The following is a 14,646-nucleotide window of genomic DNA, read 5'->3' on the forward strand; positions in this document are numbered from 1 at the left end:
CAGTTTTCCGTAGTTCTTGGATTATGTCTTGCTCGGTGACTTCTGGAGATATACCATGTAGTACGCAGCTGAAGACGGCTGGTGGGGGCGTCTGTTGTTGGTTTGCTGGTGGTGAAACTGAGGCGTCCGGCCGAAATTGCAGTGGTGGGGTGGCTGGGGTCTGCTGGGATGATGATATCAGGCAGGATGATGACATTACTGGGGATGGGTGGGAAGTTGTGACAGTGGTGAATATGTCTGGGGAGGGGGTACACGATGACGGAGTTGTGGTTGTGAGGGTAGTTGTTGTTGTTGTTGTTCTGAAGGTGGGTAAGGTTGGTAGGGGCGATGGGGGCACCTGGATGATGGGGATGAGATAAGGGTCGGCTTTTATTTGGTTCAGGATGCATGGAGGGGTTGGCACCACTGCGTAGGTTTTATTATGGATGTTTGCTCCGGTGGTGAACAGGCGGCGTTGGGCTTCTTCTCCTTCTAGATGAACTAAAACGTGAGTAGATGGTGCTGCGGTCTGGCCGTCCTGCAGTCGGAAGGCGTTGAGAACTGGAACGTCGTCTGCTTGGAGGTCTTCATATATGTGGTCTTCGGGAATGTGGAGTTCCACGCCAGGGATAAGGCAGTAGGTCATGATGAGGGTAGGCGAGTGCCAACTAGGCGTCTGCCTGTTTGTGTTTATATTGGGCCGACTGAGTGGGCGATTAAAGATGATGGCCACCGAGCCAAAAAAGTTCAGGCGTGTGATATGCGTTTTCCCTCTGCTGAGCTTCCCCCAACCAGAGCTATGTCGTTTTGAAGGGAAACCAGAGCCCCGTGGAGGCTAGACTAACTATGCTTTCATTCCCCACCCTGAAGGGGTGGGGCGGGCCACCTAGAGGTTAACGCCCTCTCTCTGGCCAAGAGATGCGGGCGGGTTGGGGAGATGTGACGGAAGAAGGAGGTGGGTAAAGGATGTGAATATGTAGGAGATGGGAGGGGAATTGTGCCTATGCCTAGGTGTTGAATTTCGTTGAGGGAGTTTATTAGCATAGATGTTTACAAAGTAGTACAAAAGATATTACACAGATTTAAAAGTAAGTAGTAGGATGATATAAAGGCTGTTGGACGAAGGTGGGGTTAGTACTAGAGGTAAGGTAAAGGGCTAAGATGTGAAAGATACAGGAGAAGTTATGCAGGGAAGTGAGTAAGTTGTGGAGAGGGTTTGTTGGGTGTGGTGGGGTTAGTGCTAGAGGTAAGGGAAAGGGCTAAGATGTGAAAGATACAGGAGAAGTTATGCAGGGAAGTGAGTAAGTTGTGGAGACGGTTTGTTGGGTGTGGTATTGGAGGAGAAAAACCGGGTGGAGGAGGGTAAAAACAGATTTGTGGACTCGGTGGAAGGAAAGGAGGAGCCGGCCGGGGACGGCGACGGGGTGCATGAGATCGGTTAGCAGGTTGGGGAGGAGAGCGAGATGGTTCAGCGTGATGATGGCGGCCTTGAAGATGGATGCCGTTGTTGATGAAATGCTGGGCGATGTCCGGAGTCGGCAGGTGAAGGCGAACGAGGTGGGTAGGTCCTGTAGCATTGAAAATCCGAGTTGCTCGGCGAACTGGTGTTCCTGTCAGGCGGAGGTCTTGAAGTATGGCGTCGTTGGATAAGAGCGGGTCCACTCCTCGGATGACGCAGGTGCAATCGGTCGATGGTGGTGGCATTGTATCGGTGGTAGTGTCAGTTGCAGGTTCTTGACTTGATGAGGTAGAGGTGGGAGGCGTGGTGATAGTAGTGGTCATGATAGGAATGGGGTGGGTTGTTACCGTAGTCGTGAGCGAAGTTGTGAGGGAGGTGTGAACTGGGGAAGTTGTGAGGGTGGTAGTAGTGGTGGTTGTTGTAGTGGTGTAAGGAAATGACAAGGGTTGAGGTGGGGGTGTGTAAGGAAGTGGATCAGGAGAATAGTCCGGGAGTTGCTCTAAAATATTGCTGGGAGTGTCTTCCATTTGATGGAGGCGTTGGCAGATTTGTGCACCAGTGGCGAGAAGATGGTCACGTTCGGTGGATGTTTTGAAGAAAAGCAGGACGTCGTTCGATGGTGCGGAACCTTCATGTAGCCTAGTGCCGCTGTATACTCCAGACTTGCGGAGTTCAGATAGGATGGTGTCTTCAGTGATAAATTGTTGGACGTCCAGGACAATACAGGTGTACATATTGGGAGGCCGACTTCCGATTTGGTGTCTGGCCTATATGCTTTTTTGGGTCGGCTGGGTGCGATAGTAGTTGCGGCGTCACCCGGCAGAATCAAAAATGAGGAGTTAAGGATGTACAGAGTCAACTGTTGTGACAGACAGCAAAAAGCGTGCCGTGACAGTGTGTGTTGCCCGTGCCGTGGAGGCTACTACTACTACTATTCTCGTTTTCATTCCCACCCTGAAGGGGTGGGGCGGGCCACCTAGAGGGTTACGCCCTCGCCCTGGCCAAGAGGTGCGGGCGGGTCAAGGAGATGTGTGTAAAAGTGAAGGTGGGTAAACGAAGTGAGAAATGATAGGGTATGTGTTCGAAGAGGAAAAGTTAGATAGATAGGAAGTAGAATTGTGGAATAGGGAGGTGCATGTGGACGGTTTTAATATATAACTTAAGAGAGACATGACAGAACTGAAGGAAGAAAATGTTTTAAGCAAGGGGGTGATGAGGGAGTTGAAGAGCAAGGAGATGAAACACAGACGAGAAGGTTACAAGAGAAGCGAGTAAGAGTCGGAAAAGATCAGCGGGGGACGGTGATGGCGAAAAGAAGAAATTAGTTGGAGGAGGGGGTGGACTAATGGGTTGATGTGGTGGAACGGGAGGAGGGGTCGGCCGGGATCGACGACGGATGGTGTAGGTTTGAGAGCGTGCTGGTGGTGAACGAGAAGGCTCCACTCTATATCGATGACCATAGATGGGGGCTCCGGTGGCAATGAGGTGCTGGACGTCGGCGATAGTCGGGAGGAGGAGACGTACCATATATGTTGGTCCTGAACTGGTCTGAATGCGAAACGCACGACAGGCGGGGATTCCGGCTGCGTGAAGTTCTTGTAGGATGTCCTGGCTGGAGATGGAAGGGTCGAGTCCACGGATCACACAGCTGGGGAGACCGTGATGAGATGTGGATTGCTGCGTGGGCATTGATGACAGTGGTGCTGCTGCGACGTTGTCTTGAAGCGATGATTGAGGCGATGGCGGCGTTGATTTGGAGGATGCCAAGGTGTTGTTATGAGGAGAGAGGGGGTTTACCGTTGTAGAAAATGTAGAAAGTGGAAGGCAGGAGGTCATAATGGGCGAAGGGTGGCTAGTCGTGACAAATGTAGCCGGGATGTGGGAGGAGGACAAATGCGTCGTGGCAGAAGTCGTGGTGGTGATAGTTGTTGTAGGGGAAAGGGGAGAGGAAGTCTATGTAGGTTGTTGCGAGGTTAAGATTCACGGCATGTTGACGACGGGAAGGGTGGTAGGGTCGGCGAAGAGTTGGGCAAGTATAGGTGGAGGAGTAGATTCCACGGGGTAGAAGCGGTTATGCACGGATACGCCGGCGTCGATGAGGCGCTGCTGGTCGTCCAACATTGATATGTAGAGAAGAATCAGTGGAGATGGCAATGAACTGGTGCCATCCAATAGCCGGTAGGCGTCATGTATGCGGAAGCCAGCGGAGCGGATGGCGGTGTAGATATCATCTTCGGAGATGGCTGGAGCAATGTCTAGGATGGCGCAGGTGTACATGGTGACAGCCAACGAGGCGTCAACCTTTGTTTTTGGGGGTCGGCTGGGTAGCAACTATAGATGATGGCCACCCGGCCGCAAAAAAAAGATGAAGGGATGCTTGGACTTAAGTATAGTCCAATTTGGAGAAGAAAAGCCTGTGCGCGTGTCCCCCGCAGTAGGCTTGAGGATCTCTCGTGAGATGTGATGATGTTGCCGTGGAGGTTACGTTTACTCGTTTTCATTCCCCACCCTGAAGGGGTGGGGCGGGCCACCTAGAGGGTGATGCCCTCGCTCTGGCCAAGAGTTGCGGGCGGGTTGAGGAGGTTTGATGGATGAGGGAGGTGGGTAGGAGGATGTGAGAAATAGAGGGGATGGTAGTGGGTTGGGCTTCTTTACTGAGCTTTATTGAATGTGCTTTTCCAAATTTATAAACATAAACAATATTTTTCATTATTAGATTTTTTCTTTTTGTTTCCGCTATTTTTCTTTCTTTCTTTTTTCCCTTTTTTTTCTTTTTTTTTTTTTCCATCCTTCGCCTGATGCTGTACAAAATATTATGCTATAAACACATCTAAGAAGAAGGACGTTTGCAATACAAGAATTTGGTGGTTCTAATAGCATGCCGGTCTGAAGTAATTCTGGATCTTGGGTATTACATTGCGTCATTAAGATATGATGCTATTGTCCATTTCTTGATGCTGAGAGGAGGTTGAGGGGATTTATACGAGAGTTTCTAAGGGTGTGAAGTTAAAATGAGTATTTAAGCCTGAATGGGTAGTGAGAAAATGGAGATTGAGGGTCTGATTAGCAGCAGCCTGAAGGTGTGTGAGAACCAGGTGTCTATTGTATGGATGGATATTTAACAGGGAGATTGTAACAAATCTGACAAGATCTTCAGTTGTAGGGTGGGGGAAAAGTGAACGGGTGGGCGTGGTTGGTGGGTCAATAGTGCGAATCGGGGCTATGAATTCTGGGTGATTTGAGGGAGGTGTCGGACGTCCTCGACAGCGGCGAGAATAGACTGGATGGTTGCCCCTGCAAGTGTTACAGCGGGCGGGGTGTAGGGTGTTGGGGCACTTGGTAGTGACGTGATGCTGAGTGCAATGACCACAGATTGGATGATTGTTATAGAGGAGGCAACTTTCACATCTGATTGACTGTGGAGGTGGAGCACGAGAAGGTTCGACTTTGTGATGGTGGCGATGTATCGATACACCACTGGCAAGCAGTCTGTCCACATCAACTGGTGTTGGCAGAAGAATCCGCACCAGGAATGTTGGACCCTTCGCATTCCGGATGCGAAAGGCTTTCCGAGCAGGCACTCCCTCCGCACTGAGCTCGGCGAGAATCGTCTCTTCTGAAAGTGAAGGATCCACACCACGGATGACACAACTTAGTAGATTATAACGTGATGATGGAAGTGGTGGTGGAGTGGGTGGTGGTGAGAGGGGTTGAAGAGGGAAAGTTGATCCGAACGGAGTTGATCCTATTGTGGTGGCGAGTTGGTGTGCTGCTACTTCCCCGTTGATTTGAATGATGATTCCTTTTGAAGTCTTCCTGATATCAGCGATGTCCTCTCGGCGCATATTGTAGCGAAGAAGCGTGCAGAAGATGGCTTGAGGTGTCCGAAATTCTGGAGAAGGGTTAAGGAGGAGAAATGCTTGTGTGCCGGAAGGCATTTGCTGGAGAAATCGGAGATGGTTGATGGGTCGTCTAGTGCCAGATGTGAAGGAATATTCGAGTCGAGAGGAGGTGGGTGTAGTGATGGTAATAGATGGGGATATATGCTGTATGGTGGTGTCCATTGGAAGAGATGTAGCAGGTGCTGTAGGAGTCCGTGGGTCAGGTGCCGAGTCCACTGCCAGGTAATGCGGAGCACGCGCTACCTCGGGGGCCGGTTGGTGCGTCATCCTCTGGTACTGAGTTCGCGGGTTGTCCAGATGCGTAGCTGGATTTGCTGGCAAAAGGCGTGCGGCGTAATTTGGAGTTGCATAGCTGGACTCGAGAGTCGTGTGGAAGGCTACGGCGGCGGTGTCTACGGCGAATTGTCGGAAGCTGGAGGTGGAAGTGATGGTGCAGGTGGCAGCTGTGGTATTAGCACGAGAATATGGCTTGTAGGGGTACATGGTTGTGATTTGCTTCAGAACCCGGAGCGGCGTAAATAAGCAAGCCTTGGTAGGCACGAATCAGGGCTAAGCTGCTGACGATTCTCGTATTGTGCAGTGCTCCGATGGGCACGTCCTGAGGTGAGACCTCACTGGTTTGCGTTCGTCCACCTGGCTAGTCCACAATTTTTAAGAAGCAATAAACCTCCGTGGCTGCTTTCGGTGTTGCAAACAGTCGGACGGCGAAGGATGTCATGCCGTGGAGGCCACTGCATAGGCTACTTGAAGCCACCAGCAGTGCCAATGCACTATGAGAGCTATGTCTCATTTCCAAAAATTGATGCCTGCCTGGCCATCAGATAATACAGTTGTTGATTCCCATAGGGAATTTAAAATATTTGTCCTGAATGAGTAAATTTATAATACCAATATAATGGTCCGTTATTGGACATTATAAATTTTCCAGCTAACTCATTCTTGGTTGCTTGCGTTTCGCCCTCGTGTGCTAAGTTAGGCTCATCAGTTGGGACTTAGCACACCACCCAGGACGCAAGGTTAGCAGAGAAACGGCATGGAATGACATTAGTAGACGAATAAGTTTGAGTGGTGTCTTTAAAAGTAGGAAAGATAACAATATGAAGATGAAGTTGGAATTCAAGAGGACAAATTGGGGCAAATATTCATTTATAGGAAGGAGAGTTAGGGATTGGAATAACTTACCAAGGGAGATGTTTAATAAATTTCCAATATCATTGAAATCTTTTAAGAAAAGGCTAGGAAAACAACAGATTGGGAATCTGCCACCTGGCGACTGCCCTAAATGCAGATCAGTATTGACATTGACACAAGTGAAAAATACTTTTCATCAAAGATATTGGTGAATGGCTAGAAAGATCTTACTGTTTACTTGAGTAAATAAAGAAAAAGTGTATGCATCCTGAGTATCATGCACAAGCAGGTTGAATTACTGTAAGAAAGCATCCGGTAACTGTGATAATTTGACCAAATAAACTACTTGTACATGACTTGGTGAGCATCAAGATGATGAACTGTTTACATCTTCTACAATTTACTGGATTTTATTCTGCACATGTAATTCTTCAGGAATTTCTCGAAGATGCTTCATTTTGAACCTTGAGAATGGACTAACATCACCCTACTATTGTCTGCATAACGGTTAGTACTATTAGCTGCCATCCTCAAAGGCCTAGGTTCGATTCCCAGTATTGCCAGAGATTTAAGAACGGCACAAGTGCTGGTATGTAGTTAAAATGGCACGTGCAGCTCACCTCCATTGGGGGTGTGCCTAGAAAGAGCTGCACCACCTTGGGATGAGGACACAAGTTTACTTTTTCCCCACTATTTGACCAAGAGATGATCAGCAATCCTTCCTTATGGTGAAGAGACTACCCCCCCCCCCCCCCAAAAAAAAGTCACCAGTGCTTATTCTTCCGTTAAACGTAAGCTTCGTCACAGAGCACAAGATACTAGCAGACACACTCATCGCGCCGCAGCCGTCACGCGAATTACACAGCTTTAGAGGTGAGTCAGCCATATCAACAGTTAGATTCAATTAGTTTTCTTTATCAATATTCTCGCTTTTCTCTTAACATTGGGTTTCATCATTGCAGGGTTCTATTGAAGTGAGAAGACATGTCCGCCTAACAACTGTAGGACAAATGAAATTACAGTTCCAACCACGCATACAGCATAGAAAATACGAAGTTTTTTGTACTTAATAAATTTAAGAAGACGGCCCAGTTTTAACAATCATATTGTATATAACGAGCTTTTAATCCATCAAAGTGGTTATCATATACATGAAATGAACATTTTAACATCAAATGGACTGCATACAATTTTAAATCCTCAATCTTAAGTTCGCATTTGAATTCGATAGTACCGTAGTACAAAATCACAGACATTAAGGAATGTGAAGACAACTCATCAAACAGACGAGAAATTTTATATTTATGACTTACAAGAATTCTCTTGTTACATATTAGAATTTTAAGATAGCATAATATACTGTAGAGGTTTTAGGATTTAACTAATGCAATATTCTATTGTTTGTATATATGTATATTAAGGAGTTAGGTATGACAATATGTTGTTTAATGTTTAGATTGCCAAGTTTTTTCGCACTTTCTAAGCAGCTGATGATGGTGTCAAAAACTGAACACCAAAACATGTTCTGTAATAAATAATGTTGTAAATACCATCCAACAACATTGTATTTTGTATTGAAAAGGTGGAACCCGCTAGATTCTAATTTAATTGTTATTCTTCCGTGACAAAACACAAGAATTTTGTTCATCTTATGGGAAGTCTACCTGTATAAAATGCAAATAATGCTGCATCAAGAAGGTTTATTGTAAAAATGTCTTTCTGATAAATCAAGCATAAACTGTTACACTTACAGAAAGTGTGTCATTGATAACTGATGTCATAAGCAATGTTTTTGCTCTGAAACAAAAATATATCATGTTATGTAGTTGTTACTCCTGGAACATCACCCAAAGGACATTTCATGAGTAGTACTTTCTCCCTGTGGTAAATTCATCTGTAGGTATTGATCCAAACAAAATTCAACCTGACTAAACTCAATCAGATATTATTATTCTTTTACAATTAGCTTTGTGTCATGCCGACACAGATAGGTCTTACGGAGATGATGGGATAGGAAAGGGTTAGGAGTGGAAAGGAAATGTCCGTGGCCTTAATCAAGGCGTGAAAATAGGAAACCACGGAAAACCATCTTCAGGGCTGCCGACAGTGGGGTTTGAACTCACTACCTCCTGAATGCAAGTTTGCAGTTGCGCGACCCTATCCGCATGACCAACTTGCTCAGTACTCAGATATTAAGTTGATAAGAACAGATACTACACTCTCACTTGTTTTCTATGTGCGCTGTCAATCTGCTTTACTATGTTAGAAATCTGACAAGAACATGCAGACAGAAAATTTTCCAGAGCTTCACTACAGTATATATGATGGTGTGTTTGTTTATATGATTGGAAACATTCCAAATCATCCTTTAGTTAATACATGCTTTGGACACTACATTTCACAATTTTTGGTTTCCCCTACCAGCCTCTTTTCTTGAAAATAGCATGCACACACACAGAGCTCCCTTTAAACAATCAGATACCACAGTCATTTAAACATTTTAAGCCAATGTCTTTGAAAACACTGCTCTTTCTCTATGGGATAAAACATAGTCTCTATCTGGTATCCAAACTTTCTGAAGCAAATTGATGAAAATAATTGTGCGGTCTGTTGTGAGGTGACACTCCTGCATATAAGCCTATGTCAAATCTGTGATAGTCTCCACTTACAATAGTTTCTTCCAAAACTTGTGACAGTTGACTGCTATGACTAAATTCACTTTCACTCTGTTTAGAATAGCACTCCTGCACAGACGAATTTGCCACATTGTCTTCAGTTATATCTAGTTTGGGTTTCACGAAGAAAAATCCTGATAGCCTAGATTGCTCAATTACTGGTATGCAACTATGCAAAAGAAAAACATATACAACCCACACATTAATTACATAGCTTTAATAAAGTAGTTTACATACAATAAGTTTCATATTGGTTCCATATTGACGACAACTGTACAAACACAAAAATGTTATAGATCCATCTATTTAATACTTCATTTAATCACTGAAAAGTCACCTAATATTTATTAATAAAGTAGCATTGCTAGAATGAAAAAAAAATTTAAAAAGAAGAAAAAAGCCATGCTATATTCGTTAGAAGTCTATCACTTAATAGCATTAAATACAAAGCAAAAATAATCAACAGTTGTTAAACACACAAGCATCACACAGGCCAGACTCTCTCAACTAACAACATTGTTAATGAGATAGACCTTGACCTAGAATTTGATTAGATTTTGGAATTTTCCTACCTTGTTCCCAACGTGGCTAGTTTGAGTTCAGGTTAGGAAATCCTCAACTTGTAAGCTCCCCCTCGTTAATTAGTGTACACTAAGATAAACCCTTGGTCAATAGTTGTGTATTTTTGCGGTGCTGTCAGGTTCCTTAATTTTGTTGCAATCCCAGTTCGCAAGTGTAGTTAACCTTTTCTGTAAACTCTTGACTCTTTACTCAGTCCATGCGGCATGGGCCATAGGCTGAAAGGAAGGTCAAATGGGAGGGGCTCGAGCCAGGTAAAGCCACATCCCCATTTGCTATGCCCCTGACTAGGAATATTATTAATGCATTAACTGAGGGGGAAAATCTGAAGACAGAGTAAAAATACAATCCTGGCAGTTACTGCCATGGTTTCATGGAACACAATTTTTATCATGGGCAACTTGTATTTCCCAGTTCTGTAAAACTACAAATGTGATTGGACATGAAAACATGAACATTCATTAGTCAATGAATCACACTAGATATAAGAAATAAATGGTCACAACTACATGTCTTAAAAGTTTTGATTACAGGATTGTAAACCAATATCAACTGATGAAAAGTTTATAGCATATATATTGTACCAGGAAATTATTTGATAATAAGGCATGACTAGATATTTCAGAGAGTAATGATATTGCAGGGCACACTGGGTGTAGACCTGGAGCTGGGTACAGATAGAGGTCCTGACGACAATGAGTTCCAAATTCTTTAAACTGAATTTATTCACATAAGGTTCACCTTACAATCATGCTGGTTACAGTGAAGTTGTTTCCTTTGATCCTCCTTGATGGACAGTGACCCAAACATGGAAACACGATGCCTCGTGTGCAGCAACCAAACCACAATTCCTTGTAGGCAGCAACCATGGAACCACGATCCCTTATAGGCAACGATGGGTTGTCATTGATTCTTGAAGGTCCTGGCGCGGGGTAAGCACTCACTGATTATGTTAGGCAAGTGTCCACATTTAACTGTCGCCCAAGTATCAGAATGATTCACATAAACCACAGCACTTTGTGAATTGCAATCGTTGTCTCGGTTCTGACTTAGAACCCAAAACATAAAATTTGAAAAATAAGTTGCATTTGGGTAACTTGTGGTGACTTTCCACAGAAAAAAAAGATTGATTTCTAATCACTTGACCAAATTAAAAATTGCACTGTTCATTAGAATTCATCACAACACATTTTTTTCCTATTCACGCCGAGAAAACAGAACGTCTGATGGAATAACTGCACCCTTGTGTCTATTTTTGTAGCGTAAATCACTTGGAAAAATTCTATGCAAAGCATTTATTATTATTTGTTTCAGCCGGCTGTGGACCATGTTATTTCAACCATTTGCATCCTTGAGCTTTAATTCTTTGCCAGTATTCCTTCATTCGCTTTCTGTGAGCCTCCTTTCTTTCATCAGTCCACTTCTTGCCTGTTTTCAATTTATTATTATTATTATTATTATTATTATTGTTATTATTATTATTGTTGTGAAAAGTCTGTTCACAAAAAAAAAAAAAATCCTTCACAGTTGATATAATGTCTAAGTGAATTATTAAACACTTGTTGTACGAAAAGTAAAATCTTTGAATGTTCTGTTATTCACATCGTATTGTTAAAGTTTAAGCAGAGTTCACTTGGAAAAATCACTATTCTGGCTTCTAGCATACATGTAAATGTTAGTTACACAAGTCTGAGAATCACCTTCAGTATCTGTAAGTTCCTCAACGAGGTTCTACTTACTGAAAGTTTATAAGTACCGTAACGCCAGAATTATTCTATGTTCCACAATTTGCACATCACTTAGACATAATCTCGCCCTGCAGGCAGACTCTGTACCATACGGTGAAGTAACATTGTTGCACTGCCACTATGAACTGAAGTAACAGGATCAAGGGCTATGGCCTTTTATACAAATCTAGCTCTGATGTAATGTTTCATATAATCTTGAATATCTCTGTAATCCCTGGATCAATTTTGGAGAAATTAACATGAGGAGACATTTAATACGTATTCTATAAGATACCATTGTTTCTGAATCTATACCTCAATTGGTTTAGAAGATAGCAAATTTCTTGCATGGACGTTTCCAGATCCTATGACGCAACCTGTCCTTGACCCCGTGCTGGCTGTGCAGTGAAGAAGATAGCATTGTGGCAGGTTGACTACTCACTCCTGTGAATCTTTGTTATTATTAGCACTGAAAATACTCTCGCTAACACTTTTATAAATTATTTATGACTTATTTTATTTAAGAAATACTTGATGTATGGTCAATCCCGGTACAATATATAATGTAATTTTATAAATGTTTCAGATTTCTCTAGTGATGAACCAAGGAAAAGACCATACCAAGCAGAGTGTTGAAGCAGTTATGAATGCTGAAGCAGGTGCATTCATGGGAATTCAAGCTCAGAGATCATCTGCATACAGGATTCAAGCAGGAAATGATATCAGCAAGTCTCGGGTTATGGCCAGCCTGTATTTGCTAGAAAATTCTTCAAGGTAGCCCATAAATATATGCATCTCTTTCAAAATACACCCCTTCCTATTAATACAATGTTCTCAACACAATTTTCGCTTAAGGAACTAGTCCTGGTGCACAATTTAGGGGATCATGCGCAGTTCTGGCTGTGATTTCAGTGTGAATAGAAAATAGTTTTCTGGGGCTAGGTCAGGTGAGTAGGGTCAATGGGGAAGCACAGTTGCCTTTGGGTTTAAAAAAATCATGAATCAATAGTGATGTGTGAGCTGGCATGTTGTCATGGTGGATGGTGGTCATGGTGATTGTGGTTTTAAGAGAAAGTATAACTGGGCAACCATCCTCTTAATACTAATCAGAGGAGAAGAAAGGAAGAGGTCTGGCCCTCTGGAAAATTAAGGCATCAGCAAAAGAAAAGGAAGTGCCACGAAGGGTGTGAAATGGAAGTCTGCTTAGGACTTGCAAAACTAATATCATTGGGGTCAGAAAAGAACAAGTCAACCAAGGGAGGTCAGATAGAAAAGTTGAAAATGAAGAGATTGGTACAAGTAAGTGGAAGCAAGGCCAGGCTCAACTAGGGGAAGTGTGATCACCAAGTCACGCTATCAAGTTCTGAATCCCTGGTCCTCTTTTAGTCACCTCTTACGACCATGAATGTATTCTACCGTAATACGAGCAGTTTACCGTTTGACCCCTAAGAAGGAATTTATGGCACACAACACCACTGATGTCAAAAAAGTTAGTCAACAACACTTTCATGTTCAACCTGACCTGGCACACTTTCTTCAGTCTCAGCAAATTGCTATAAACTCTCTTCTTCATTACGTACATCTTTATTCATGGTTTCCCCAGTTTGAAGCAGAAGTGAACATTAAGCGACTTGTAATACATACTCTCCACACTCCCAAACTAATGGATGATGAGCGATAATTAATTATTTCAGAAATGTGCAGTAAATGGCTGAAGTTGCTTAAGAAGGATACCACTATGCAGTGCCTCCTACAGAAAACCGTTAAGACTTCACATGTGCACAGTATTCTCAAAATTCAGTTTTTTTTTTTTTAACACACCTCATATATCAAGACTTCATGAGAAACCTTCACTCTTATAGTTTCTAAGAATGGAATTTCTTAAGGTGACAGTGCGAGAAGTCAACTGATGAGTCATTACACTACAGTGTCCTCTTGTTGTTAGAGATACCACAATAAAATGTTGAAAAATACATATCATTGGAAATGCTACCATTTTACTCTTGATTTTGATCTGGCAGTTTTTCTTCATTTTAATTTTTGATACTTCTGCAGGTCACCTTGGTGTTTGTATCTGGGAATATGTATTCTCCCTATCATCATATTCCTATGTCTAGGTCAGAATACAGAGTTACTTGGAGATCACGGGATGGTTTACAACCTGATGAGAATGTCTACTTTTCTTCAATGGACTATGGTGTGGACTGTCACACAACATTCTCATTTGCTGGGCTTGCAGTTCTCTCAGATGCTCTTGTCCCAGTACTTCCGCGAAATGGTAAGACTTAAACTGTGAGTGTAAAATTACTTGGAAATGCACCTTTTATCATTAGATTAAAAACACATCTGTCCAACTAAAATTTGAAAAGCTGTTTTTTTAAACATAACATGTTAATTTAGTTTTATGGGTTTTGGAATTAGTTTGTTCATTTATGCAGCTGTTGATATCATCACGACATTAGTAGACGAATAAGTTTGAAAGGCGTTTATAAAAGTAGGAAAGATCACAATATGAAGAAAGTTGGAATTCAAGAGGACAAACTGGAGCAAATATTCATTTATAGGAAGGGGAGTTAGGGATTGGAATAACTTACCAAGGGAGACATTCAATAAATTTCCAATTTCTTTGAAATCATTTAGGAAAAGGCTAGGAAAGCAACAGATAGGGAATCTGCCACCTGGGCGACTGCCCTAAATGCAGATCAGTATTGATTGATTGATCACTAAATTTAATAACATTAGACTGCACTTCGTCCTTTAACTTCTTGCACAGTACTGTAGTTCTCAAACTCAGGCATAGAGATCAAACAACGCTTTGATGGAGGACTCTTCTACTTGGCCAGACTTTGCTCACAGTGATTAACCAGTTTTACCAAGGTAACTGAAATACAGTATGCTGATGACCTTGCATTGCCTGCTTTTACACCCAATGAGATACAATAATCCATCAATTGTTTCAAGTATGCTTACGATCACTTCCACAGCTTGTTCGAAAAAAGAAAAAGAAAAAATTGGAACACGACTCTGCTGCTTGCATGGCATTTGGATGACTACCCTAGAGTGCCTTCCAAACAAAGATTTCAATGTCTGCTCTAACCTCGTGATGATGATGATGATGATGATGATGATGATGATGATGATGATGATGATGATGATGATGATGATGATGATAAAGTGTAGCAAGGTCTCTCCAA

At 42.9% G+C, this 14,646-nt stretch overlaps 1 protein-coding gene across 2 annotated transcripts in view; it reads left to right on the forward strand.

Annotated features, from left to right (window-relative positions):
• Window positions 1–14,646, forward strand: part of LOC136857180 (CD109 antigen) — a 271,611-nt gene that overhangs the window by 191,570 nt on the left and 65,395 nt on the right. For both annotated transcript variants that reach the window (XM_067135625.2, XM_067135626.2), the window contains exons 11-12: window positions 12,039–12,226; window positions 13,570–13,730. In XM_067135625.2, coding sequence (XP_066991726.2) covers window positions 12,039–12,226; window positions 13,570–13,730 — 349 coding nt within the window. The remainder of the gene's footprint in view (window positions 1–12,038; window positions 12,227–13,569; window positions 13,731–14,646) is intronic.

Source organism: Anabrus simplex, chromosome 1 (genome assembly GCF_040414725.1).
Source record: "Anabrus simplex isolate iqAnaSimp1 chromosome 1, ASM4041472v1, whole genome shotgun sequence".
Lineage (NCBI taxonomy): Eukaryota > Metazoa > Arthropoda > Insecta > Orthoptera > Tettigoniidae > Anabrus > Anabrus simplex.